Source organism: Portunus trituberculatus, chromosome 9, assembly GCF_017591435.1.
Source record: "Portunus trituberculatus isolate SZX2019 chromosome 9, ASM1759143v1, whole genome shotgun sequence".
NCBI classification, from domain to species: Eukaryota; Metazoa; Arthropoda; class Malacostraca; order Decapoda; family Portunidae; genus Portunus; species Portunus trituberculatus.
This window is the reverse complement of record NC_059263.1, coordinates 10505450-10526062: the sequence shown is the minus strand read 5'-3', so window position 1 is coordinate 10526062 and position 20613 is coordinate 10505450. Positions and strand designations below refer to the sequence as shown.

General features: G+C 41.5%; 2 protein-coding genes across 8 annotated transcripts in view; both read left to right on the top strand.

Moving 5' to 3' along the window:
- The window catches only part of LOC123501379 (5'-3' exoribonuclease 1-like), a 53374-nt gene extending 42243 nt beyond the window's left edge, over nucleotides 1-11131 (top strand). For 5 of the 6 annotated variants that reach the window (XM_045250186.1, XM_045250188.1, XM_045250191.1 and 2 more), the window contains one exon: nucleotides 3886-7680. In XM_045250186.1, the coding sequence (XP_045106121.1) occupies nucleotides 3886-4932 (1047 nt within the window). In that variant the 3' untranslated portion in view covers nucleotides 4933-7680. Of the gene's footprint in view, nucleotides 1-3885; nucleotides 7681-9813 lie in introns of those variants that run through there. The other variant, XR_006673617.1, reaches the window with a different exon arrangement.
- Nucleotides 11132-11565: 434 nt separating this feature from the next.
- Nucleotides 11566-20613, top strand: part of LOC123501380 (carbohydrate-responsive element-binding protein-like) — an 88229-nt gene continuing 79181 nt past the window's right edge. Inside the window, exon 1 of one of the 2 annotated variants that reach the window (XM_045250192.1) lies at nucleotides 11566-12062. In XM_045250192.1, the coding sequence (XP_045106127.1) occupies nucleotides 11749-12062 (314 nt within the window). In that variant the 5' untranslated portion in view covers nucleotides 11566-11748. The remainder of the gene's footprint in view (nucleotides 12063-20613) is intronic. The other variant, XM_045250193.1, reaches the window with a different exon arrangement.

The following is a 20613-nucleotide window of genomic DNA, read 5'->3' as shown; positions in this document are numbered from 1 at the left end:
GATTGATGGCTGGAGATATGTGTCTCCTTTAGTGTTCATAGCAGTGATATAATGTAAATCAAGAGTTGTGTTGTTGTGTGGTGTGTGGTGGTCTCAGATATAAGATGGAAATAAGAGCTCTGAGTTGTTTAGAATGTCTGGCTGTCTTAGAGACTGCAGCAGATCAAACAGTGAATTACAAACACAAAAACACACACACACACACACACAAACACACACACACAAAAAAAGTGGTAGCTAGTGGTTAGAGTGGCTTCAAAAGAGATGAGGGTTGATTGGGTGGAGATATTTGGGTGTGTCTTCACGTAGTGTTCACCTAGCAGTGAGTAGGTAGGGATGTAAATCGAGGAGTTGTGACCTTGTTGTCCCGGTGTGGTGTGTGCCTGGTCTCATATAAGATCGGAAATAATGAGCTCTGAGCTCTGCCAGGGTAACGCCTGGCTGTCTCATCAGAGCCTGCAGCAGATCAAACAGTGAATTACACACACACACACACACACACACACAGCAAAAGGAGGATTGTGAAATACTGCAAGAAGACCTAAATAAGATCTGGGAATGGAGTAAAAAGTGGGAAATGGAATTCAATGTGAACAAAAGCCATGTCATGGAAATGGGAAAGAGTGAAAGACGACCAGTGGGAATCTATAAGATGGGAGATGGAGTAGAACTAAAGTATAAAGAAAAGGACTTAGGAGTGACAATGGAAGAAAACAATCAACCAGTAAGCCATATTGATAGAATTTTTAGAGAAACATGTAATTTGCTAAGGAATATTGGAGTAGCATTTCATTACATGGACAAAGAAATGATGAAGAAATTGATAAGTACTATAATAAGACCCAGATTGGAATATGCAGGAGTAGTGTGAACCCCTCATAGAAAGAAACACATAAGGAAGTTGGAGAGACTACAAAAAATGGCTACAAGAATGATTCCAGAATTTGAAGGGATGACATATGAGGAGAGACTAAAGGCTATGGATCTGCCAACCCTGGAACAAAGAAGGTAGAGAGGAGATCCGATACAAGTTTATAAATTGATCAATGGAATGGACCAAGTGGATAATGAGAAACTGATCCTGAGAGAAGAATATGACATCCGAAGCACATGATCGCATAGTAAAAAGCTGAGAAAAGGAAGATGTCTGAGAGATGTTAAAAAATAAAGTTTCCCGCAAAGATGTATTAAGACATGGAACAGTTTAAATGAAGAAGTAGTGTCTGCAATGAGTGTGCATACTTTTAAAGTAAGATTGGATAAGTGTAGATATGGAGACGGGGCCACATGAGCATAAAGCCCAGGCCCTGTAAAACTACAACTAGGTAAATACAACTAGATAAATACAGGCAACCCCCATTTAATGAAGGTTCACACAACAAAGTTTTCATTTTACTACCATCTGCTCGTTTAACGAATACCAAACTCACTTTAATGAAGTTTTATCCAGGTAATTGTTTCCAAGTTTGAAAGCCCGGCTGTATCACGCAAGCCGACAAGCTTTTGAATACACTAGCAGCCGCAAATACTAAGGCTTGTCTCAGGAGAAATCCTGGGACATCTGTAGAATCAAGATGAAGATCAAGATCAAGCCCCTCGTGGACAACACTCACCACTCACTCCCATAACAGCGTCAGCAGCAGCTCGTCTTTACTCGCTCAACTTACCACCAAAACTCCTTGCAATGTGGCCTAGCATTCCTAAGAAGACCAGGAAGTCTCTTACTCTCGAAGTGAAGCTGGATATTATTCACAGACACGAGAGGCGAAAACTATAGCATTGCTGGCCACCATCTTGACTCCATCTACTGTCTCTACTATTTTCAAGTCAGCAGACTATTAAGAAGGCTGGTGAGACAGTATCTTCCTTGCAAGCTAAAAGAACCACCTGAACTCGTGACTCTACAATGGATAAAATGGAAAGCCTTGTGGACAATGTGGTACATAAATTTTGCATGCGGTACAATGATGCGCCCTTTGTTTACATTCCACAGGTTGCCGGTTAGTGTCTTTCCCGTTTCACTCTCCCTCCCTTCGTAAATTTAAGATCATCAACATTATAAAGCTACGTACATTTTTACTTTCATTAAACCTTTCACTGTACTATGATGCACTCTCACTTTGCTTACTCTCAGTGGAAGTTCAAGTCAGGGGTTAAACTTGTTATAATCGGTTCGCTTAACAAAGTGATTTTTAGGAACGTAACCCTTTCTTTAAACGGGGGTTGCCTGTACACACACACACACACACACACACACACACACACACACACACACACACACACACACACATGTATTGAAAATATATCTTATGCAAATGAAAGGTGAGGTAGACACTGGTTCTTGGTTGCTGTCAGCTGTGTAAATACTGATCTTGGCATTGGTAGTGCTGTGGCAGATGAGCCATTTCATGTCTGTAATGGCTCGGAAAACTCAAATGGAACAAATGATGTAAGAGCTATCAGGCACATTTTAGCCCATATATCAGCCTAGTGGCTTAGCACTACTTAGTCAAATGCCATAAAGTGCCTACTGGTGCACTCAGAATGAAACATAAAAAAACATTATGAAAAATAGCAATAACAAATTTTAAAAGTAATAAATAAATACAGGCAACCCCCGTTTAACGAAGGGGTTACGTTCCTAAAAAACACTTCGTTAAGCGAAACTTCGTTAAGCAAACCGATTATAACAAGTTTTACCCCTGATTTGAACTTCCATTGAGAGTAAGCAAAGTGAGAGTGCATCATAGTACAGTAAAAGGTTTAATGAAAGTAAAATTTATGAAGTTAAACATTTAGGTAGTTTAATTTAAGTCATTATAATGTACACTAATGTATGTATGTATGTAACTTTATAATGTTGATGATCTTAACTTTATGAAGGGAGGAAGAGTGAAACAGGAAAGACACTAACTGGCAACCTGTGGAATGTAAACAAAGTGCGCATCATTGTACTGCATACAAAACTTATGAACCACATTTCCACAAGGCTTTCCATTTTATCCATTGTAGAGTCACGAGTTCAGGTGGTTCTTTTAGCTTGCAAGGAAGATACGGTCTCACCAGCTTTCTTTATAGAGTCTGCTGACTTGAAAATAGAGACAGTATAATATGGAGTCAAGATGGTGGCCAGCACTGCTATAGTTTTCTGGCCTCTCTCGTGTCTGTGAATAATATCTAGCTTCATTTGGAGAGTAAGAGACTTCCTGGTCTTCTTACGAACACTAGGCCAATTGCAGGGCATTTTGGTGGTAAGTTGAGCTAGGGAAGACAAGCTGCTGCTGACGCTGTTATGTTTTGACTGGGGAGTGAGTGTTGCGCGTGTTGTCCACGAGAGGATCTTGATCTTGATCTTGATCTTTATTCTATAGGGGTCCCAGGATTTTTCCTGAGGCAGGCCTTAGTACCAGCAGCTCCTGGTGTATTCAAAAGCCTGTCAGCTTGCATGATATGGTGGGGCTTTCAAATTTGGAAAAAAAAATTTCCTGGATAAAACTTCGTTAAAGCGAGTTTGGTGTTCGTTAAATGAGCAGATGGTAGTAAAATGAAACCTTCATTGTAGCGAAATTTCGTTGTGTGAACCTTCGTTAAACGGGGGTTGCCTGTACATGAATTCCTGAAAGTGTCGAACTTATCCAATATCCAGCTTATTCAGCTCCAACTTAGCTGGGGTTAACACTATCTTATTTATTTATCCTCCCTTTGTCTTTGTTACTATGAAAAAGATTCTTGCTATATAAAATGTAAAAATCACATCATATAACATTTTTTTCTTTTTTTCTGCAGACATGATAGAAAAAGCATGTTGACAACAACCAGTATGTATGTTTGCCTTCTGAATGACATGGCTTCCTTCACTCACTTTCCTGCCTCTTTGCCTTGCAGCAGCGGAAGATTGTGGAAATGAAGTCAGCGGATGAAGTGGAGTGTGTGGTGCACGGAACCTATTACTCCTATTGGCCCAAGATCCTGCAAAAGGGTCTGGTGAAGCCTTCCCCTCACTCCCACATCCCTTGCTACCCCTTCGTGCCCCTCAACACTGGCGGGCCACGCTCCTACCAGCTGTTTGTCTTCATCAACACGTGGCAAGCCATGAGAGACGGCATCAAGTTCTTCACGTCGGGGGAGCGGCAGGTGCTGTGCTCAGGAGACGCTCAGGGTTGCCTTTTGCCCAAGTACTTCAGCCGGGTGGTGGACACAGAGACGAGGGCAGTGATATACCCCAACCCTCAAGGCCAGGGTGTGAGCGGCCCGCCACCAACCAAGACACCACCGGGCCTTGGGAGAGGAGCGCCGATCTCCGCGGTGCAGAAGTCACACAGTGGCGTGTACAACGACATCTGGTCACAGGTGCAGCGTCTGGATGCTGACATGGTGAACCTCAGACCATTCCAGGGACAGACCACCCAACTCAGAGCCAGCCCAGGGCGCATGGAGGTGTCAGTGGACGACATATTCCGTGGGGCTGCCAACCACACCCGGCACCCACAGCCTCACCCTAACCTCCCGCAGAACCCACAGTCCCAGGGTGAGCCAAACATAATGAGTCTGCTGACTGCCGCACACCAGTCATATGCCCTCTCCAACTCCACAGCTGCCACCACTACCCCCACCACAACCACCACCACGCCGCACAAGAACGGATCTCCAACCAAATCAGCCTTCGTGCCGACTCAAGTCATACGAAACCAAACGCCGCGCAAACCAAAGCCAAACGGACAGGAGCGCACACACAGTAACAAAGCCGAGGGTGGCGCCAACGCAAACCCACAACAGCACCACCAGCACCACCAGCAGCAGCAAAGGAAGGACAACCAGAACAGCAGTCACCAGCACCAGCAGAAGCAGACTCAGGGATCGGAAGGAGCGGCCAGACCCAGGAGACAGGTGCGAAATAGACTGGCGGTGCGCTTTCCAGGGAAGAAGGACTGAGGGCATTGTAGGAATTCATCACCGTCTTCCTCAGCTACATAACGCTGGATTACTTGATCTTCATCGTCATGGTGTCAGTTGATTCATCAGGTTCTCAGTTGTTTGGTCTGTAACTTGTGTCTGCCTCCTGACAACTCTCTGTCTGTGTGTGTGTGTGTGTGTGTGTGTGTGTGTGTGAAGGATGAGGTGTACAAGCATTCAATTTTAATGGTGAATAGAACTTTAGTCATTGCCAGAATTAATTTAGTCAATTTATCCCAGGTCTTGATAAATTTAAGTAAGGACATTTCACTTGTCTTAGTTTAGTCTTTGGGCTCTTACTGTATCTACTTGTATTTGTTGTTCAGTATGTCTTGTTCTCCCTCTCTCCCTCTGTGTTTGCTGCAAGACAAGAGGTGCTACTGGGGCCCTCTATGAGTTTTATAGGAGCCTGACTGACTGACTCCCAGCATGAAGGAAATGTTTGCAGGCCGGCCTATGACACTATTATTGTACTGTGTGTGTGTGTGTGTGTGTGTGTGTGTGTGTGTGTGTGTGTGTGTGTGTGTGTGTGTGTGTGTGTGTGTGTGTGTGTGTATGCATGGGTATGTGCATGTAACAAACTATTCTGCAGTTTAATAACTCACTATAACACATTTTTTATCAAGTACTACATAGTGAATGAATTGGTAATATATATAATGTTTGAGTGAAATGTACAGTCACCGTATGTGTGTGTGAGTGCGTTTAGATTTATAACTTCCACTCAGTCTGTTGTGTGCCTCAGTACTGCACATCAAGTAAGTCTATGTTAACTGAAGCAAGTGGCCAGAAGGGTGACACAGCAAAGATGGTATTGGTTTTGTTGGCTGTGCAATGGTAACTCAGTGTCGTGACTGGCTCTGAGTCATGTAGAAGTGGAAGCACTAGAGAAGACTGAGAGACTGTGTGGAATGTGGATGTAGAGCAGTACCCTGAGATTATTTGTTTACAGGGGAGATTAGTAGCAAGTGTGAGGATAAAGGAGTGTGTATGAGTGTGTAGGCTGTAAGAGGGACAGGGAAAATTGATATTATTAAGCGAATATATAAGTATGGGATATGTGCTTGAGTGCAGGAGAGGTAAAGTACTGAGGTGATTTGGCCTTTTGAGACCGAGTAGCTCAGAGTGAGATGACAAGGTGATTGTAAAGTGTGTGTGTGTGTGTGTGTGTGTGTGTGTGTGTGTGTGTGTGTGTGTGTGTGTGTGTGTGTGTGTTTTAGCAGCAGGTGTGCAAGGGAGTAATAAAACATAGATGAAGTTTGTATGAGTATTGGAGTGTGGAACAGTTGAGGCTATGAAGAAGGTATAAATGAGGACGGCAATGTGTGAAACAGGGAGAGAAAATATTGAAGTTACAAAAAGAATTACATTTCAGATTTGGAAGGTGATCAGAAATAAGCAAAAGCAAAAGGCATATTTTTCAGTATAGAGTATAGGCAATAGCTGAGATAAAAACAAGAAAAAAGCAACATGACAAAGATAGAGAGTGTGTATAAGACTAAGGACAGACACAAGGTACAGGATAGTGCAGTGGTGTGTGTCAGTGTGCCTGTCTTGCCGGGCACTGAACTATCCGTCCAGGAAGATGTGCATGTGTGTGTTTGCTCCTGGCTGCGGGTCACAACTCCTGCCTCAAGCTTGGGTGGTGTAGCGGCATGGTGTTGAGTGTCATAATAATTGCAGGTGTGAAGTGTTGCCATTGTATTAAATGTATTACTATTTATTGATTTTTTATTTTGTGGCTAAAGTACTTTTGTTGTGATTGTATTACATATCGTTGATATTTTAATTTTCATTCTAATTTTGTTTTTTCTCTTGATACAGTCCTGTTGGGATTGTCTTATAAGCATGTATATCAATTTGCATATAGTTCTTGCAGAAATTGTAATCTGTTCTCAGTTTTCTATAATTTTATCACTTATGGAGTGGTAGGTGTGTGATTAAGTCCATGTCTTGCAGTGCTTGTGGTAGTGGAGTGGGGAATGCATGATGTTTTACCCTTGTCCATTTTATGTCTGCAGTGACATGACAACTGACAGAGTGCCTGGAGACATGACAGACAGGTACACTTCAGACAGCACATGTCCTGGTTTGTAGTCACCTCTGTATTGATCACTCAAGCTCAGTGAAGGATGATAAAAGTCAGTTAGTTTAAGCACAAGTAGCATTGAAAGCCACACCCAGCGTACGCTCAACTCTTCCTTGCTAGAGGTTCTATTCAGGAATATCCACTGAAAGTAACAATCCCTCTGAGGAAGTCCTACACTACATGTGTCCCTTGTGGCTTCCTGCAGCTTCCCTTGTATTCTTATGTTGTAGTGCTTTTCCATATTGTATTTACCCTGTCAAATTAGTACAGTGGTGGTCACAAGCTGAGCAACATGCACCACTCACTGCCATTGTGCTTTGTGTTCTGGCTCATTCCTCTGATCTGCTGACAGTCTCCTGACAAGACTTGGTGGTTGATAGATTTTTAGCAAATTGTGGGACTTGAGAGTGTGCTTTGCTTTGTCCTCAGTCATGTAATCTGCTGACAGTCTCCTGACAAGACTTGTTGGTTGATAGATTTCTAGCAGATTGGAAGATTTGAGAGTGTCTTAACTTCTCTCATTTGTTGACAGTCTCCTTACGAAGTGTGATGTTTGATAGATTTTCAGATCACAGGACTTTCTCTGATCTGTTGACAGCCTCCTTACAAAGTGTGATGGTTAATAGATTTTCAGCAGATATTGTCTTTCAATCTGCCATATCTGATGCCACTTGATGGATCCTTACCACAGATCGTTGGGCTCAAGACTGGGGGTAAACTTAAAGTATGTGCAGTACAGTGGAAAGGAGTTTGGTGCATTACTCAGCTTCTGACTATGACTGTATGTACCTTATTGTTAAGATGATGTGTGTACACTTTTGTGATTCCCTCTTTTTGAGTTACCATTACTATGGATTATGGGAATGAAATCTTGGCTGTTCTGAACTGGTAGTGGGCTTGTGCACTGCAGCTGTGTGGGATGGTCAGGTGAGGTGAGGCACAGCACTCCACACGATGTAATGCATTGTTTCTAGGGAGAGGCCAGTTTGTTATATCTTAAAGCTGCCTCTCTGGGTTGTATTAGTGAGGTGTTAAGTGAACTCAAGCTGTCACACAAGGGGAGTCACTTTGTACTGTCTTCAAGCAGTAGCCACTCAAGAATTGACTGACTTTCCTGTGTGTTTATTGAAAGTCCACTCTGTATGTGATTTGTTTAGGACATTTTGAGAGTTTGTTTTTCTTGCCTCTTGTAATGATCAAGAGTTTGTTAAATGTAAGGATTATTTGAGAAGCTAAAAGTACTATCTGCTATATCCCATATATGCTATATTGAGGGTGTGCTGTACTAACATTGTCTATATTAGTTTGGAGGAATAGATACTGCTACTCTACACACACACACACACACACACACACACACACACACACACACACACACACACACACACACACACACACACACACACGGCCCGGTAGCTCAGTGGTTAGAGCGCTGGCTTCACAAGCCAGAGGACCGGGGTTCGATTCCCCGGCCGGGTGGAGATATTTAGGTGTGTCTCCTTTCACGTGTAGGTGGTGTTCACCTAGCAGTGAGTAGGTACGGGATGTAAATCGAGGAGTTGTGACCTTGTTGTCCCGGTGTGTGGTGTGTGTCTGGTCTCAGGCCTATCCGAAGATCGGAAATAATGAGCTCTGAGCTCGTTCCGTAGGGTAACGTCTGGCTGTCTCGTCAGAGACTGCAGCAGATCAAACAGTGAATTACACACACACACACACACACACACACACACACACACACACACACACACACACACACACACACACACACACACACACACACACACACGATGGTCTGAAGTGTACATGTGTGTTTGGCTCTGCTTTGGAGACTCATCAGCTATTGTATAAGATGGAACTCTGATGATGAAGGTCCAGTGTATTCCATTGCACTCATTCCAAGTAAGGGAGAGTCGAGTGTCTGTCAGTGGTGATAGATATTTATACAGTTGCAATCAATTCTTTTTATATTGCTTTACTGTAAATACTATATACTGTATAGGGTTGGTGTATACAGTTGGGCTGAGTATCCGACAATTAATAGACAAAGATCTTGATTCTTCTATATTTGTTGGTTCTTGGAGTCTGCATTATGGCAATCCCTTCAGAGAGATTTTAAGGAACAATCATTGGGTATAGATTGATAGATTGATAGATAGATACACAGATAGATAGTCTTTCCTCTATACATCCCTCTTGAACCTAGTCCTTCCTATCTCCTTCCTTAAAATGTACAAACCTCCTTCAAATGATTTAATTCACTTGTTATAAGAGTCATCTCATTTCCAGCAAGCAATCCAGTGCTTCATTAACTTAAACATTGGGTAGTGTGGCCAGGCATTGAACCTTTAAAACAATAGGCTCAAGACACACAGCACTCAACTCCAGATAACCCACAGATGTTCTTGTGTCAATTTAGAATGCATCTTCATTAACACCTACACTCCTGAGATGCTGCAGGAGGCGAACTATGTAACACACACACACACACACACACACACACACACACACACACACACACACACGTTCCGTAGGGTAACGTCTGGCTGTCTCGTCAGAGACTGCAGCAGATCAAACAGTGAATTACACACACACACACACACACACACACACACACACACACACACACACACACATATTATAATGCCTGGTTCTGTGCCATATTGTATAGATATCTCGTAACTTTGTCAAGAGTTTGCTATACGTGTGAAAAGTCGAGTGAGTTCTATTCTTGTAATGTTTTTGTGAGCTCTTTACAGGGTAATACTGAGGAGGTGTGTGTGTGTGTGTGTGTGTGTGTGTGTGTGTGTGTGTGTGTGTGTGTGTGTGTAGTGAACACTAAGAGGAGAAACAGAGAGAAGTCGTGTTTATAATAGTAAAGAAAATGTTTTACCTGTTTTCATCAGGTACCTCCAGTATTGCACTTTATTACATGTTGTTTATGATTAACCAGAGTGGTGATGACTGAAGACTATGCAATGTACTAATAGTCTGTGTCCTGTACTTATATACTACATTGTGAAACTCGTGTGTCGAAGTGTGTGGTGCATGTCAAGTCATCAACGTGATTGATTCACTTCGTTCTGTTGTGAAGTGACTAATAATGACCGACATTTCATAAAGCTAACTTTGTGTTTATCAAGTGACCATATTTCATGATGCCTGAAGTGATTCCTACTTTACATGACAATTTGTAAGTCAATTGCTATTCGTACATCGTACATTGTGCGAGGTATTTCCGAATACTCGTACACAGGTTGCATGCCGTGTGTCGTGTGGCAGAGGTGACATATCAAAGGTTGTGTTGTGGAGGTACAGATGAGCTTTAAAGGCCCGTGTTCATCAACGTTTTGCTGTCTCATCACCACTGCTTTTAACAGGCTCTAGTGGAAGTTAGTGTAGGTTTCAAGATATTTATCCCATTCTTTTGGCTAACTAGGACCTGCTTGGGGACTGGCATGTAATTTGGTTCTTAATTTTGTTAAATCGTTTTTGTTGTCCTTGGCCGATTTCCCCTCATGAAGACAAAAAAATATTTTCTCATAATCAATTAGGAGATATTCCCGTGAGAGTGCGACTAATGAATTTCTTGGCCTTTGAAAGTAGTGGTGGTAAGAGAACAAGGCGTTTAAGAACAGTGGCCCCCATGTCCCATCCGTGACGGTCTGGTGAATGGAAGACACAGGATGGGGCGCTGCGTCTCTGATGCAGCGAGCCCACCCGGTGTGATGATGTTGATATGTACAATTCTGTGGTACAAAATATATTTATTCCCAGTCAGGAGGATCACGCTTCTCACACCACAGTGCCGCGTGCCCCGGGATGGCACCATTGATTTTCTCAGCAGAGGAGAGAGATGGACGGCCCTCCATGCTTACTGCAGCAGCCGGTCACCCGAGCCAGACAGGGAGGATAGGGATGTCTGGACCGTGTGTCTGGCCGTGATAATTTGTAATGCTAGAAACAATGCGTGCTGTCTCGCTGCAGCGCCTGTCTGGTGTAAGGCTACAGTAACACCCCACGCTGCATGCTGCACCGCCCAACGTGAGGAATATTTTCTCACATTTTGTGAAATAAAACTGAAAAACATCAGTTTATTTGTATTTTTCCACAATAATTCTCTCTCTCTCTCTCTCTCTCTCTCTCATTGTTATCGGTACATTGCGCACATCTTTCCGTGGTAGCGTTGCCGTGATGAAAACACGCAATAATATTACGTCAACGCTAATGAGATAGTGGCCCTATGTGGCCGCGGTGGTCGTGGTGGTGGCACTAATGATAAAATCAATACTAGTGGTGCCTGCCTCGTCCTAGCGAAGTGGGAGATAGGCAGTTCAAACACAACACCATAAATTACAGTGACACTCCGTAATTACTAGTAGAACGCACACAGTAGAGGACATGACAGTTGTAATAGTAGAGTGGGAGCCTGCGCTAGTGATGGCAACAGCAGCGGACACTCCACTCACACACCCACTCCCTCCCTTCCTATCACCCCCAGCCAGCCAGCCCCTCCCACTCCATGAACCAGCCAGCCACAGCCAGCGCCGAGCCTGCCGAGAGACGAGTGAGCAGAGGCAGAGCCAAAGCGAGCCAGTTGGTCTGAGCGGGTGGTGGTGAGAGGTTGTACGTGCAATACAATGAGGCGAGTGCTGCGTGTCTCCGCGGTGAATATAGGAGTGTCTGAGGAGTGGGAGTAGTGGTGCAGCATGACGGCGGATATCACCACAGTGGGCAGCATCACCATGGGCCGAAAGGGGGAGAAAGAGGTGATTCACTCCGGTCACTTCATGGTGTCAGACTTCGAGGCGGACGCACAGGATGACGAGGAGAACGTGTTGCTGGAGATCCCGGGGGACATAATGGAGGAGTCCGTGGGGCCCAGTGAGCAGGGGAGGATCCGCCACCAGCAGGAGCAGGGCGTGATCACCTACGCCAAGAAGAGCAGCAGGGCGAAGATGGAGACATTGAGCATCGACAGTTCCCTCACGAAGCTATTCAACGCTATGTCCATCGCTTACAGGTACGACAACACTGCTGGCTCATCCTGCTTCTACTACCATACCACCACCATTGCCACTGCGCCACTGCTGGGTACTACTAATGCCAATACTACTACTACTACTTCCTGGCTTGTCTTCCCTTTACACTTTCTTATACCACTCTCGTCTTTGTTGCTCTCTCTCTCTCTCGCCTTTAATACTGTTGCTATTCACATGGCTTGCTACTACTACTACTACTACTACATCTTTCTTTCCTTCTAATTTATCTGTTTTCCTATTTTTTTTCACTCCTCTCCCTTGTTGCTTCACTATTTTATGACTAGTATTTCTACATCTGTATTTCTTCACCTCCCCTCTCGTTCTCTTCCTGTTCACATTCCTCGTCTTTATCTTTCTTCTCTTCCTTGTTCTTTGCCTACTTCTTCCTCTCTCTCTCTCTCTCTCTCTCTCTCTCTCTCTCTCTCTCTCTCTCTCTCTTGCGTCATTGTTTCTCCTTTTATTCCTTCCTTCCCGCTTGGATTTTCTCATTTCTCCTTTTCTTACTTTTTTTTCCTTCTTATTCTGTTCTTCAATTCCTCGTATTACTTTCTTCTTTTCTTACAATTTCTACATCTCCTCCTCCTCCTCCTCTTCTCCTCCTCCTCCTCCTCCTCCTCTTCTCCTCCTCCTCCTCCTCCTCCTCCTCCTCCTCCTCCCTGCCACCCTGACCTTTAAATCTCTGTATTGTGTTTACTGTCTAAAATCTTCACTTAATTTTTATCACTTATTCTCGTCATGGTGAAGGAAAACAATAACAATGTCCATTTTTTGTGCTATTTACTCGTTTACCAGTTGTTGTTTAGTGAGAGAAGGGTTTGGTCGAGAGGGAGGGAGTCTTAAACGCATCTGGTGGCAGTCCCATCGTATTTATATTTAGAGAATTGCATAATATAGGCTTATTCGTGGTAGGCTGAGGGTACAAGGCAAGCCAGCCAGCCAACCAGTCAGCCAGGCCTCGCTACGGTTCACTGCCATCGCTATCAGCACTGCATGGCTGCGTTGCCGGTATGGTTCATTCATAGCTACTGGTGTTGTCATATCCCTTATTTGCTTAAACATGAAATAATTGATATATAAGTAGATATATATATGAATAAAACAAGGAACTAAATGCATGAATAAGCAAATGAATATAAAAACTCTTCATTAACATTTCCTGGTCATTGTATTCATAGTTTGTCATCATTGTTTTCATAATTTTCATTGCTATCATTATTATCTATGGTACATTTCATCTATTCATTCATCAGCTACTATTAATGTTGGCAGGCTACGGTACAGTGTTATCGTTATCAATGCTTAGGTACGGTACAGTTCATTCACACATTATTGTTGCAAGACTGTCCTTAGAACTGGCCAGCTACGGTATATACATTTTACTCAGTCCTCATCATCATCATCATCATCATCATCATCACCACCACCACCACCACCACCACCAGCAGTACCTCCACTTCTGGCAAGCTACGGTACACTTCATTTTAAGTACAACATCTTCCCGTGTGTGTGTGTGTGTGTGTGTGTGTAAAAACCTAACGTATATCAATATAGATACATCAGACAGTAAATTAAACTGGAGTGCCTTTAAACGCAGAGAGGACTTGCGGAGATAAGATTAGAGAGAGAGAGAGAGAGAGAGAGAGAGAGAGAGAGAGAGAGAGAGAGAGACTTCAAGGTCATTATTATCTTACATACTAATATAGATTTTGCTTGTTTTATTATCTTGTTACTTCATAAACTTATTGGGTTAGGAAGTTCATTAAACGTGTGTGTGTGTGTGTGTGTGTGAGAGAGAGAGAGAGAGAGAGTGAGTGTGTGAGTTGCCTTTCTCTCTCTCTCTCTTTTCCTGCATAGTAGAGAGAGAGAGAGAGTGTGTGTGTGTGTGTGTGTGTGTGTGTGTGTGTGTGTGTGTGTGTGTTGCTCTCTCTCTCTCTCTCTCTCTCTCTCTCTCTCAGTAACTTCCTACATAATGACTTTTAACATTGGTATTCCTTGTCAGTAAGTCTGTAATCAGTATTCCTGTGGGCTCTGAGGTGTGTGTTAAGGGCAAGGCAGTGCGGTGCTGATGATGCTGATGATGATGATGGATATGATGGGTTAGGCTGGGCTGGGTGGTGCTCTTATGGCTGTCTCTTTGTAGGGTATATAGGTCAGGTCAGGTCAGGTTAGGTTATGTTATGTTATGTAGTTGATTTGATTGTTATTATTTTTAAGGCCATGTTAGGTTTTTTTTTATTTGTTTTGTTAGGTCAGGCAGCTTTTTTTTAGGTTTGATTAGGTTAGGAAGCCTTTTATATTTATCCTTTTATTTATCTTATGTTAATTAGATTAGGTAACTTTTTTATTTATTGATTTATTCTTTTTGTTTATTTATTTATTTTCATGAGGTTAGGTTGGATAGTCTTTCCTTTTTTTTGTTGTTGTTGTTGTTTTTAGGTTAAGTAATTTTATTGTTTTTGGTAAAGTAGGTTTTCTTTTCTTTTCTTTATTTATTTTTTTCCCTTCCTTCCCTAAAGCACCTGTAGGTCTATTTAAAGAGTATGGAAAGTGGTGTTCAGCTTCCGCCCATTAGTGACAGAGGCAATTTTATTTACAGTGGTACCCATATTAGGGCCCATATCACCACCCAAGCACATCTTTGGAGTAACCACCTAGAACCTGTGTATCATGGTGACGTGTAGCTAACTTTAAACCACTCCACAAATGGCATAGCTTCAAAGCGGTATGTGGTGGGATTCAAACCAACACGTGGACGTCTGGCCGATTCCACCACCACCTTATCCAGTACACCACCGCCTCCCTAGAGCCATGTCAGTTAATATGTTGCTTTGTTTGTTGGCTCAGATCAGGTTTTGTTAAGGTTAGGTATATAGTTCATTTTGCTTAATTTTATATTTTTACTTTTTTTTTTGTGTAAGTATGTAGATCAGTGAGTTAGGTTAGATGAGGTTCATGGGTTTGTTAGGTTAGGTTAGGTTATGTTCATAGTTTTTTTTTTTTTTTCCATTATTTATTTATTTATTTATTTATTTATTTATTTTATTTTTTTTTTTTTTTTTAGGTTCGTAGATTTTTTGTTAGGTCAGGTCAGGTCAGGTCAGGTCAGGTTAAGTTCATAGGTTTTTCTTGTCAGGTTAGGTTAGATTAGATTATACTTCATTAATTCATGGGTTGGTTTGTTTGTGTTTTTGGGTTAGGTTTAAGTTAAGTAAGATCGGGTTAGATTAGGTTAGGTTAGGTGGGGTCACATTGGGTTAAGTTAGGGTTAGGTTAGGTTGGGTCACATTAGGTTGCACTAAGGTTAGGTTAAGTTAAGTTATGTTAGGTTGGGTTGGGTCATGTCAGGTTGCATAAGGTTAGGCTTGCCATGGAGTTAGGTTAGGTTGGACTGGGCTTGGTTTTTGTTGGGTTATACTTTTTTTGAGGGGGGAGAGTTAGGTGAAGTTACACTAGGTTTGGTTTTATTTAATTTGGGTAGGCAAGACAAGGTTAGGTTAGGTCAGGTATGTGATCATGTACTGTTAGTTTGATAGCTAGTTCATTTAGTCCAGTATGTTACTTTATTCATTGGTTTGTTGGTAAGGTAAAGTTGTGAGGGTGGAGTTGTACAGGTAAATCAGGTTAGGTTAGGTTTAGTTAGCTGATGAATTGGTTAGCTTGTTAATTGTTTGTTATTCATTTAGTTAATGAATTGCCTATTCACTCACTTATGTATATAGTGTGTTGATTTGGCAGGTAGTTCATTATTATTATTATTTTCTATTTAGGTATTACAAAGTGGGCAGAATTAGGTTAGGTCAGCTCAATAGGTTAGGTTAGGTTAGGTTAGATCAGTTAGGTAGTTAGTTAAGGTTAGATCAGGTTATGTAGATGAAGTTATTTTGTGTAGTTAATCTAGGTTAGGTTAAGTTAGCTAGGGAGAGTTAGGTTAGGTTAGGTGTAAGTTGGGTTAGGTCAGGTTTAGGTAGATAGTGTTGTTTACTTATCTCCTCTAGCCATAAATTCCTGTGAAAAAGCTCACTCGATATAAAAAAAAGTGTCATAGAATTATTTGTGCAGGTTATCTATGCTAGGTTGAGTTTAGTTAGCATGGCAGAGTTAGGTTAGGTTAGAAGGTGTTGTAAGTTTGCTAGGTTATTTAGTTTTCTGGATTAGGTTAGATCGGTAGAATGATTTGGCATAATGTATCTGTTAGGTTAGGTTAAGTTTAGTGTGGCAGAGTTAGGTTAGGCTTAATTGGTTTGATATAAAGTACAAAGATGTATTTTAGTGTAGTTTATTTACATGAGTTATGTTAGATTAGGTTAGATGAGTAAGTAGGTAGGTGACCAGATTAATTTAGGTAGTTAGCTTATTTATTGATTTAATGAAGTTAGGTTAGGTATTGGTCAGGCAGTGGGGCATGCGGAAGTACTGACAGTCTAACGTGTTCTTGAGCCACAGTGGAGGACAGTGTATGAACAAGTGTCTATAGGTATATGATTTTTTTTTTTTTTTTCATTTGTTTCATTATTCCTGGCTCATTTTTTTCCCTATCTAGTATTTATTTATTTCATTATTTTTTACATATTCATTTGATTTATATATATGTATTTGTTTTTATATTTTTTACAAGAAGGACAACAGAGAGAGAGAGAGAGAGAGTGAGAGTAGCGTGTTTGTAGCATCAGCCTGCCATTACAATATAGCACATTTGAATAAATAAAAAAAAAAAAAAACTGTGTTAAGTAAAGCAATACACGTGGTGATGCAGTGACAAATAAACAATGCTTGACGTCCACCAGTATTCAGGTGTCTTGTGAATCACAGCAATCATGGGAGAGAAGTATTAAATGCCTGCTGTTTGTTGCTGCTAACCTGCCCATTACTGACTCTTTCCACACCACACCCACCACCAACAGTTAGCAGTGTGGTGTGGTGCTCTGGTGTTCTCCTCAGTGTGGCATTGGTGGGTGTGTGTTGTCTATAGCTACTTTTTTTTTTCATTTATGTAAGAGGGGAAATGTGTGATGGGGAATTGGACACCTTGCCTGGGGTTTTATTATTGTGTTATGAGTGGAGGATCTCTGCCTACCTCTCCTATTTTTTTCTCTTTCTATTTTGTTATGTAAAAGGGTAAATGGGTAAATCTGGCCAAGGGCAGCAAAAACAAATAAGCAAAAAGGCCCAGTTAGTTATCAGTCCCTGCAGTTAGATGCCAGTCCCTGAGCAGGTCCGAGAAAGTTGGCCAAGAGAATGGGGTAAATGTCTTGGAACACTGCCTCTTCAATGAGTTCAGGTCGTAGGAAGATGGAAGTACAGCAGCAGGCAGGGAGTTCCAGAATGTAGTGCACAGGTGTTGTGTCGTGCACTGTAGTAAGACCAGAGTGAGTTGGCAGGCAGGTGGAGGTAATGGTGTGGGTGCAGCTCTGACACTTTACCTAAACTATGCCAAGTATCTTATGTGATAGATCTAAAAGGTGCTGCAGATAAGATGGAGAAGTAATGTATGTAATTATCATGTCAGTGTTTTAATATCCCACAAAAATAAGTCATTATACGTTTATATTCACATATCAATGAATAAATATATTACATAAAGTGTTACTAAGAAAATGTTAGTCAATAGCTAACTTTTATACATGAAGTAATGGTCAGTTGTGTTGAGGGGAGCAGCTGTGTACTGTATGTTATGTCTAACTATATTTAGGTGATGCGAAAGAATGCAACATGAAAATGTGTTATTTATTCAATGCAATAAATATGAAACTCATTGTGAAGGGCAACGCTGACTCATCCACCCAGCCTGGCTCTGACCCTGGCCCTGATCTCTGCCCTGGTGAGGCAGTGACCTGGTCCTGACATAATGCTACTGCTGCCGCTGCTAACTCACTCCTATCTTTGCAACCAAGTGTCTTATATTTGACCATACTTCTAGGATAATTTGAGGGAATATAAGCAGAAAATATAGGTAATATTTACTTAACAAAAAATTGATAACTAAAATCAGACTTTTAACTTATCGGAAACGGTGTGGTACAGGTGACCTCACCCGGCCGTGAATCACCCGCCACATGTCACCTTGGGAACAGATGCAGCACTGCCCCCACCCCGGCCACCAAATAAAGCTGGTCTTAATATAACTATTCACACCACTCGTCATTGTGCTATAGTATAATCAGGCAGTGCAGCATTTAAAGCCCCTGGACCTCACATCAGTATGGCAGTGTTGAAGTGTTATATGTGTACTCACAATTACAGTGCTATTTGAATTACACACCCACATAACAAGACTGTCAGTGGTGAGTCTTTATGGAGCTTTAGAAAAATGGCAAATTTGTGGCTAAGGTGGAGACAGTGAGGCACATTTCATACAAGCCCTGCCATGTGTAGGCCTGCTGGCTGTGTGTGGCTTCCCTTACTGTGTGCTGGTGGGGAAGAGAAGTGAGAAATGGAGATATGGTGAAGAGTGAAGTGTTGGAGAGGTGGTGGCGATGGTGGTGGTGTAGAGAAATAAGAAATAGAGATGTAGTGATGAGTGAAGTGTTTGAGAGATGGTGGTGATAGTGGTGGTGTAGAGGAGTGATAAATAGAGATACAGTGAAGAATGAAGTGTGTGTGTGTGTGTGTGTGTGTGTGTGTGTGTGTGTGTGTGTGTGTGGTGGTGGTGTGTTGAGGCTGCCTGTGACTGCTGTGTTGTTGCCAGTGTCCGTATAATTTGGTAGCTTCTGACTGGCACTGGTGGTGGTGGTGGTGGTGGTGTCTCTCCTTTTGTATAATATTGAAAGGCTCTGTTCTCGTACTGTGATTATTTTGCAATGCCACAGAGGTGATGAGTGAGTGGACAAATAAAAACTAAAAAAAAAACATGAGAAAAGAAAATTTTTGCAATATATCTAAGTACAAAACCTAAAATAACAGGTATGTGAAATACAAAAAAAAAAAATAACTCCCTTAACTATTTTCCAAAGCATCCTGGGATGGGACACATTGGCTGGAGGCACAGGAGAAAATGAGAGAACACAGAAGACTCATATTTTTCTACACTACAGAAATATTGACAAGTCCTTAGTGGAAGAACAGTTTTATTATTTCATCATCATCATCATCATCATCATTTTTGTTTATTTGCTTTCATTATTTGGTTATTTTTATTCATGCTTACCTCTTATGAATAGTGTTGTGCTTTCCCACTCCAGGAATATTGAGGAGAGCTTAGTGCTAAAACATTGTTGGAAAAGTTATAGGCATTTTTGAAGTAGAAAATTTGTGTAGCAGTGGAAGGGTTTAGTATTGATGTCTGGGCAGTGCAGTAGTGGTTGGCTGGTTCTGCTACTGAGAACTTCATGTGAATTCAATCATTTTCAAGGCCTTACAAAAACAACCCCTGCCTACTAATTCTGCAGCAGTAACTTTTCATTGGTGTGCAGGAATATGATGCATCCACACAATGAACCAACTACCAATGACATTAATGAAAGTGAAGCAATTACCAATGAAATTAATGAACTCTGTTAATCTACAAACCTAACCTAATGCAAGCTAACCTAACCTGGCCCTTAAGATTGGAGACACTGATGTTATGTGCAAAAATATGTTGTATTCACACCATGAAGCAATTACCAATGAAAGCAATGAACTGAATTACCACTCCAAACCAAACCTAATGCGGCCTAACCTAGCCTGACCCAGCCCTCAATGGAGACGCTGTGCTACTTATCCAGATCAATCTTTTCCCAGTAATTTGATCAAGTCCCTTAATAAATAAACATTTTGAGATCTTTCTTCTTGCTTCACTGTCATCTAAGTCACTTCTTACCCTTGTACTGGCTTAAAGGTGATAAATCCATCACTTTTAATACCTTTTTCATTTTGTTATTATTATATTAATTTAATTATCTTATTTTATGCATATTAAAATTTCATTTCATTTAGTACAATGGGGCAGTTCATATCATAGTGAAAGTTAATATATCGTGAATCATGTGTTAAATCTGTACTAACCCTTGCAATTATTTACTAAACCTTTCCTTAACCCCTTCACTACTGGGACATGTTGAAACCTCCCTCTTGAATGAAGTCAAGTCATTGGAAGTTGTAAATACAGAAACAGACAGGGAATTTGAGTTTACCAGAGAAAGATGTGAATGATTGAATCTATTCTAATCCATTCTTTTTAGCACCCTTTCTTGTTCGACACCCATCTCCCAACATTGTCCTGGCTAAAAACTACTACATTTTATCTTTTTCGTCTTCCCATTTTGTTGGTGCTTAAAGATGCACTCCTTTCTTTAATTTTTAGAGTAAGAAGTGTTGCATTTTCCCGTGAGAGGGTTTTTTTTCTTTCTTTTCCCTGTCTCCCTTTTTGTTTTTTTCTTTCTTGTCATCATTTTCCTTATCTTTTTTTTTTCATTTTCTGTTCCTTATTCTTTCCTTCCTCTCTCATTGTTAGTGTTTATTTTTTTCATTTGTTCAGTTTGTTCTGACATCCTTCCTTCTTAATCATTATGATTTGTATCTTTTTCCTCCTTTTTGCTTATTATTCTTTTTGCA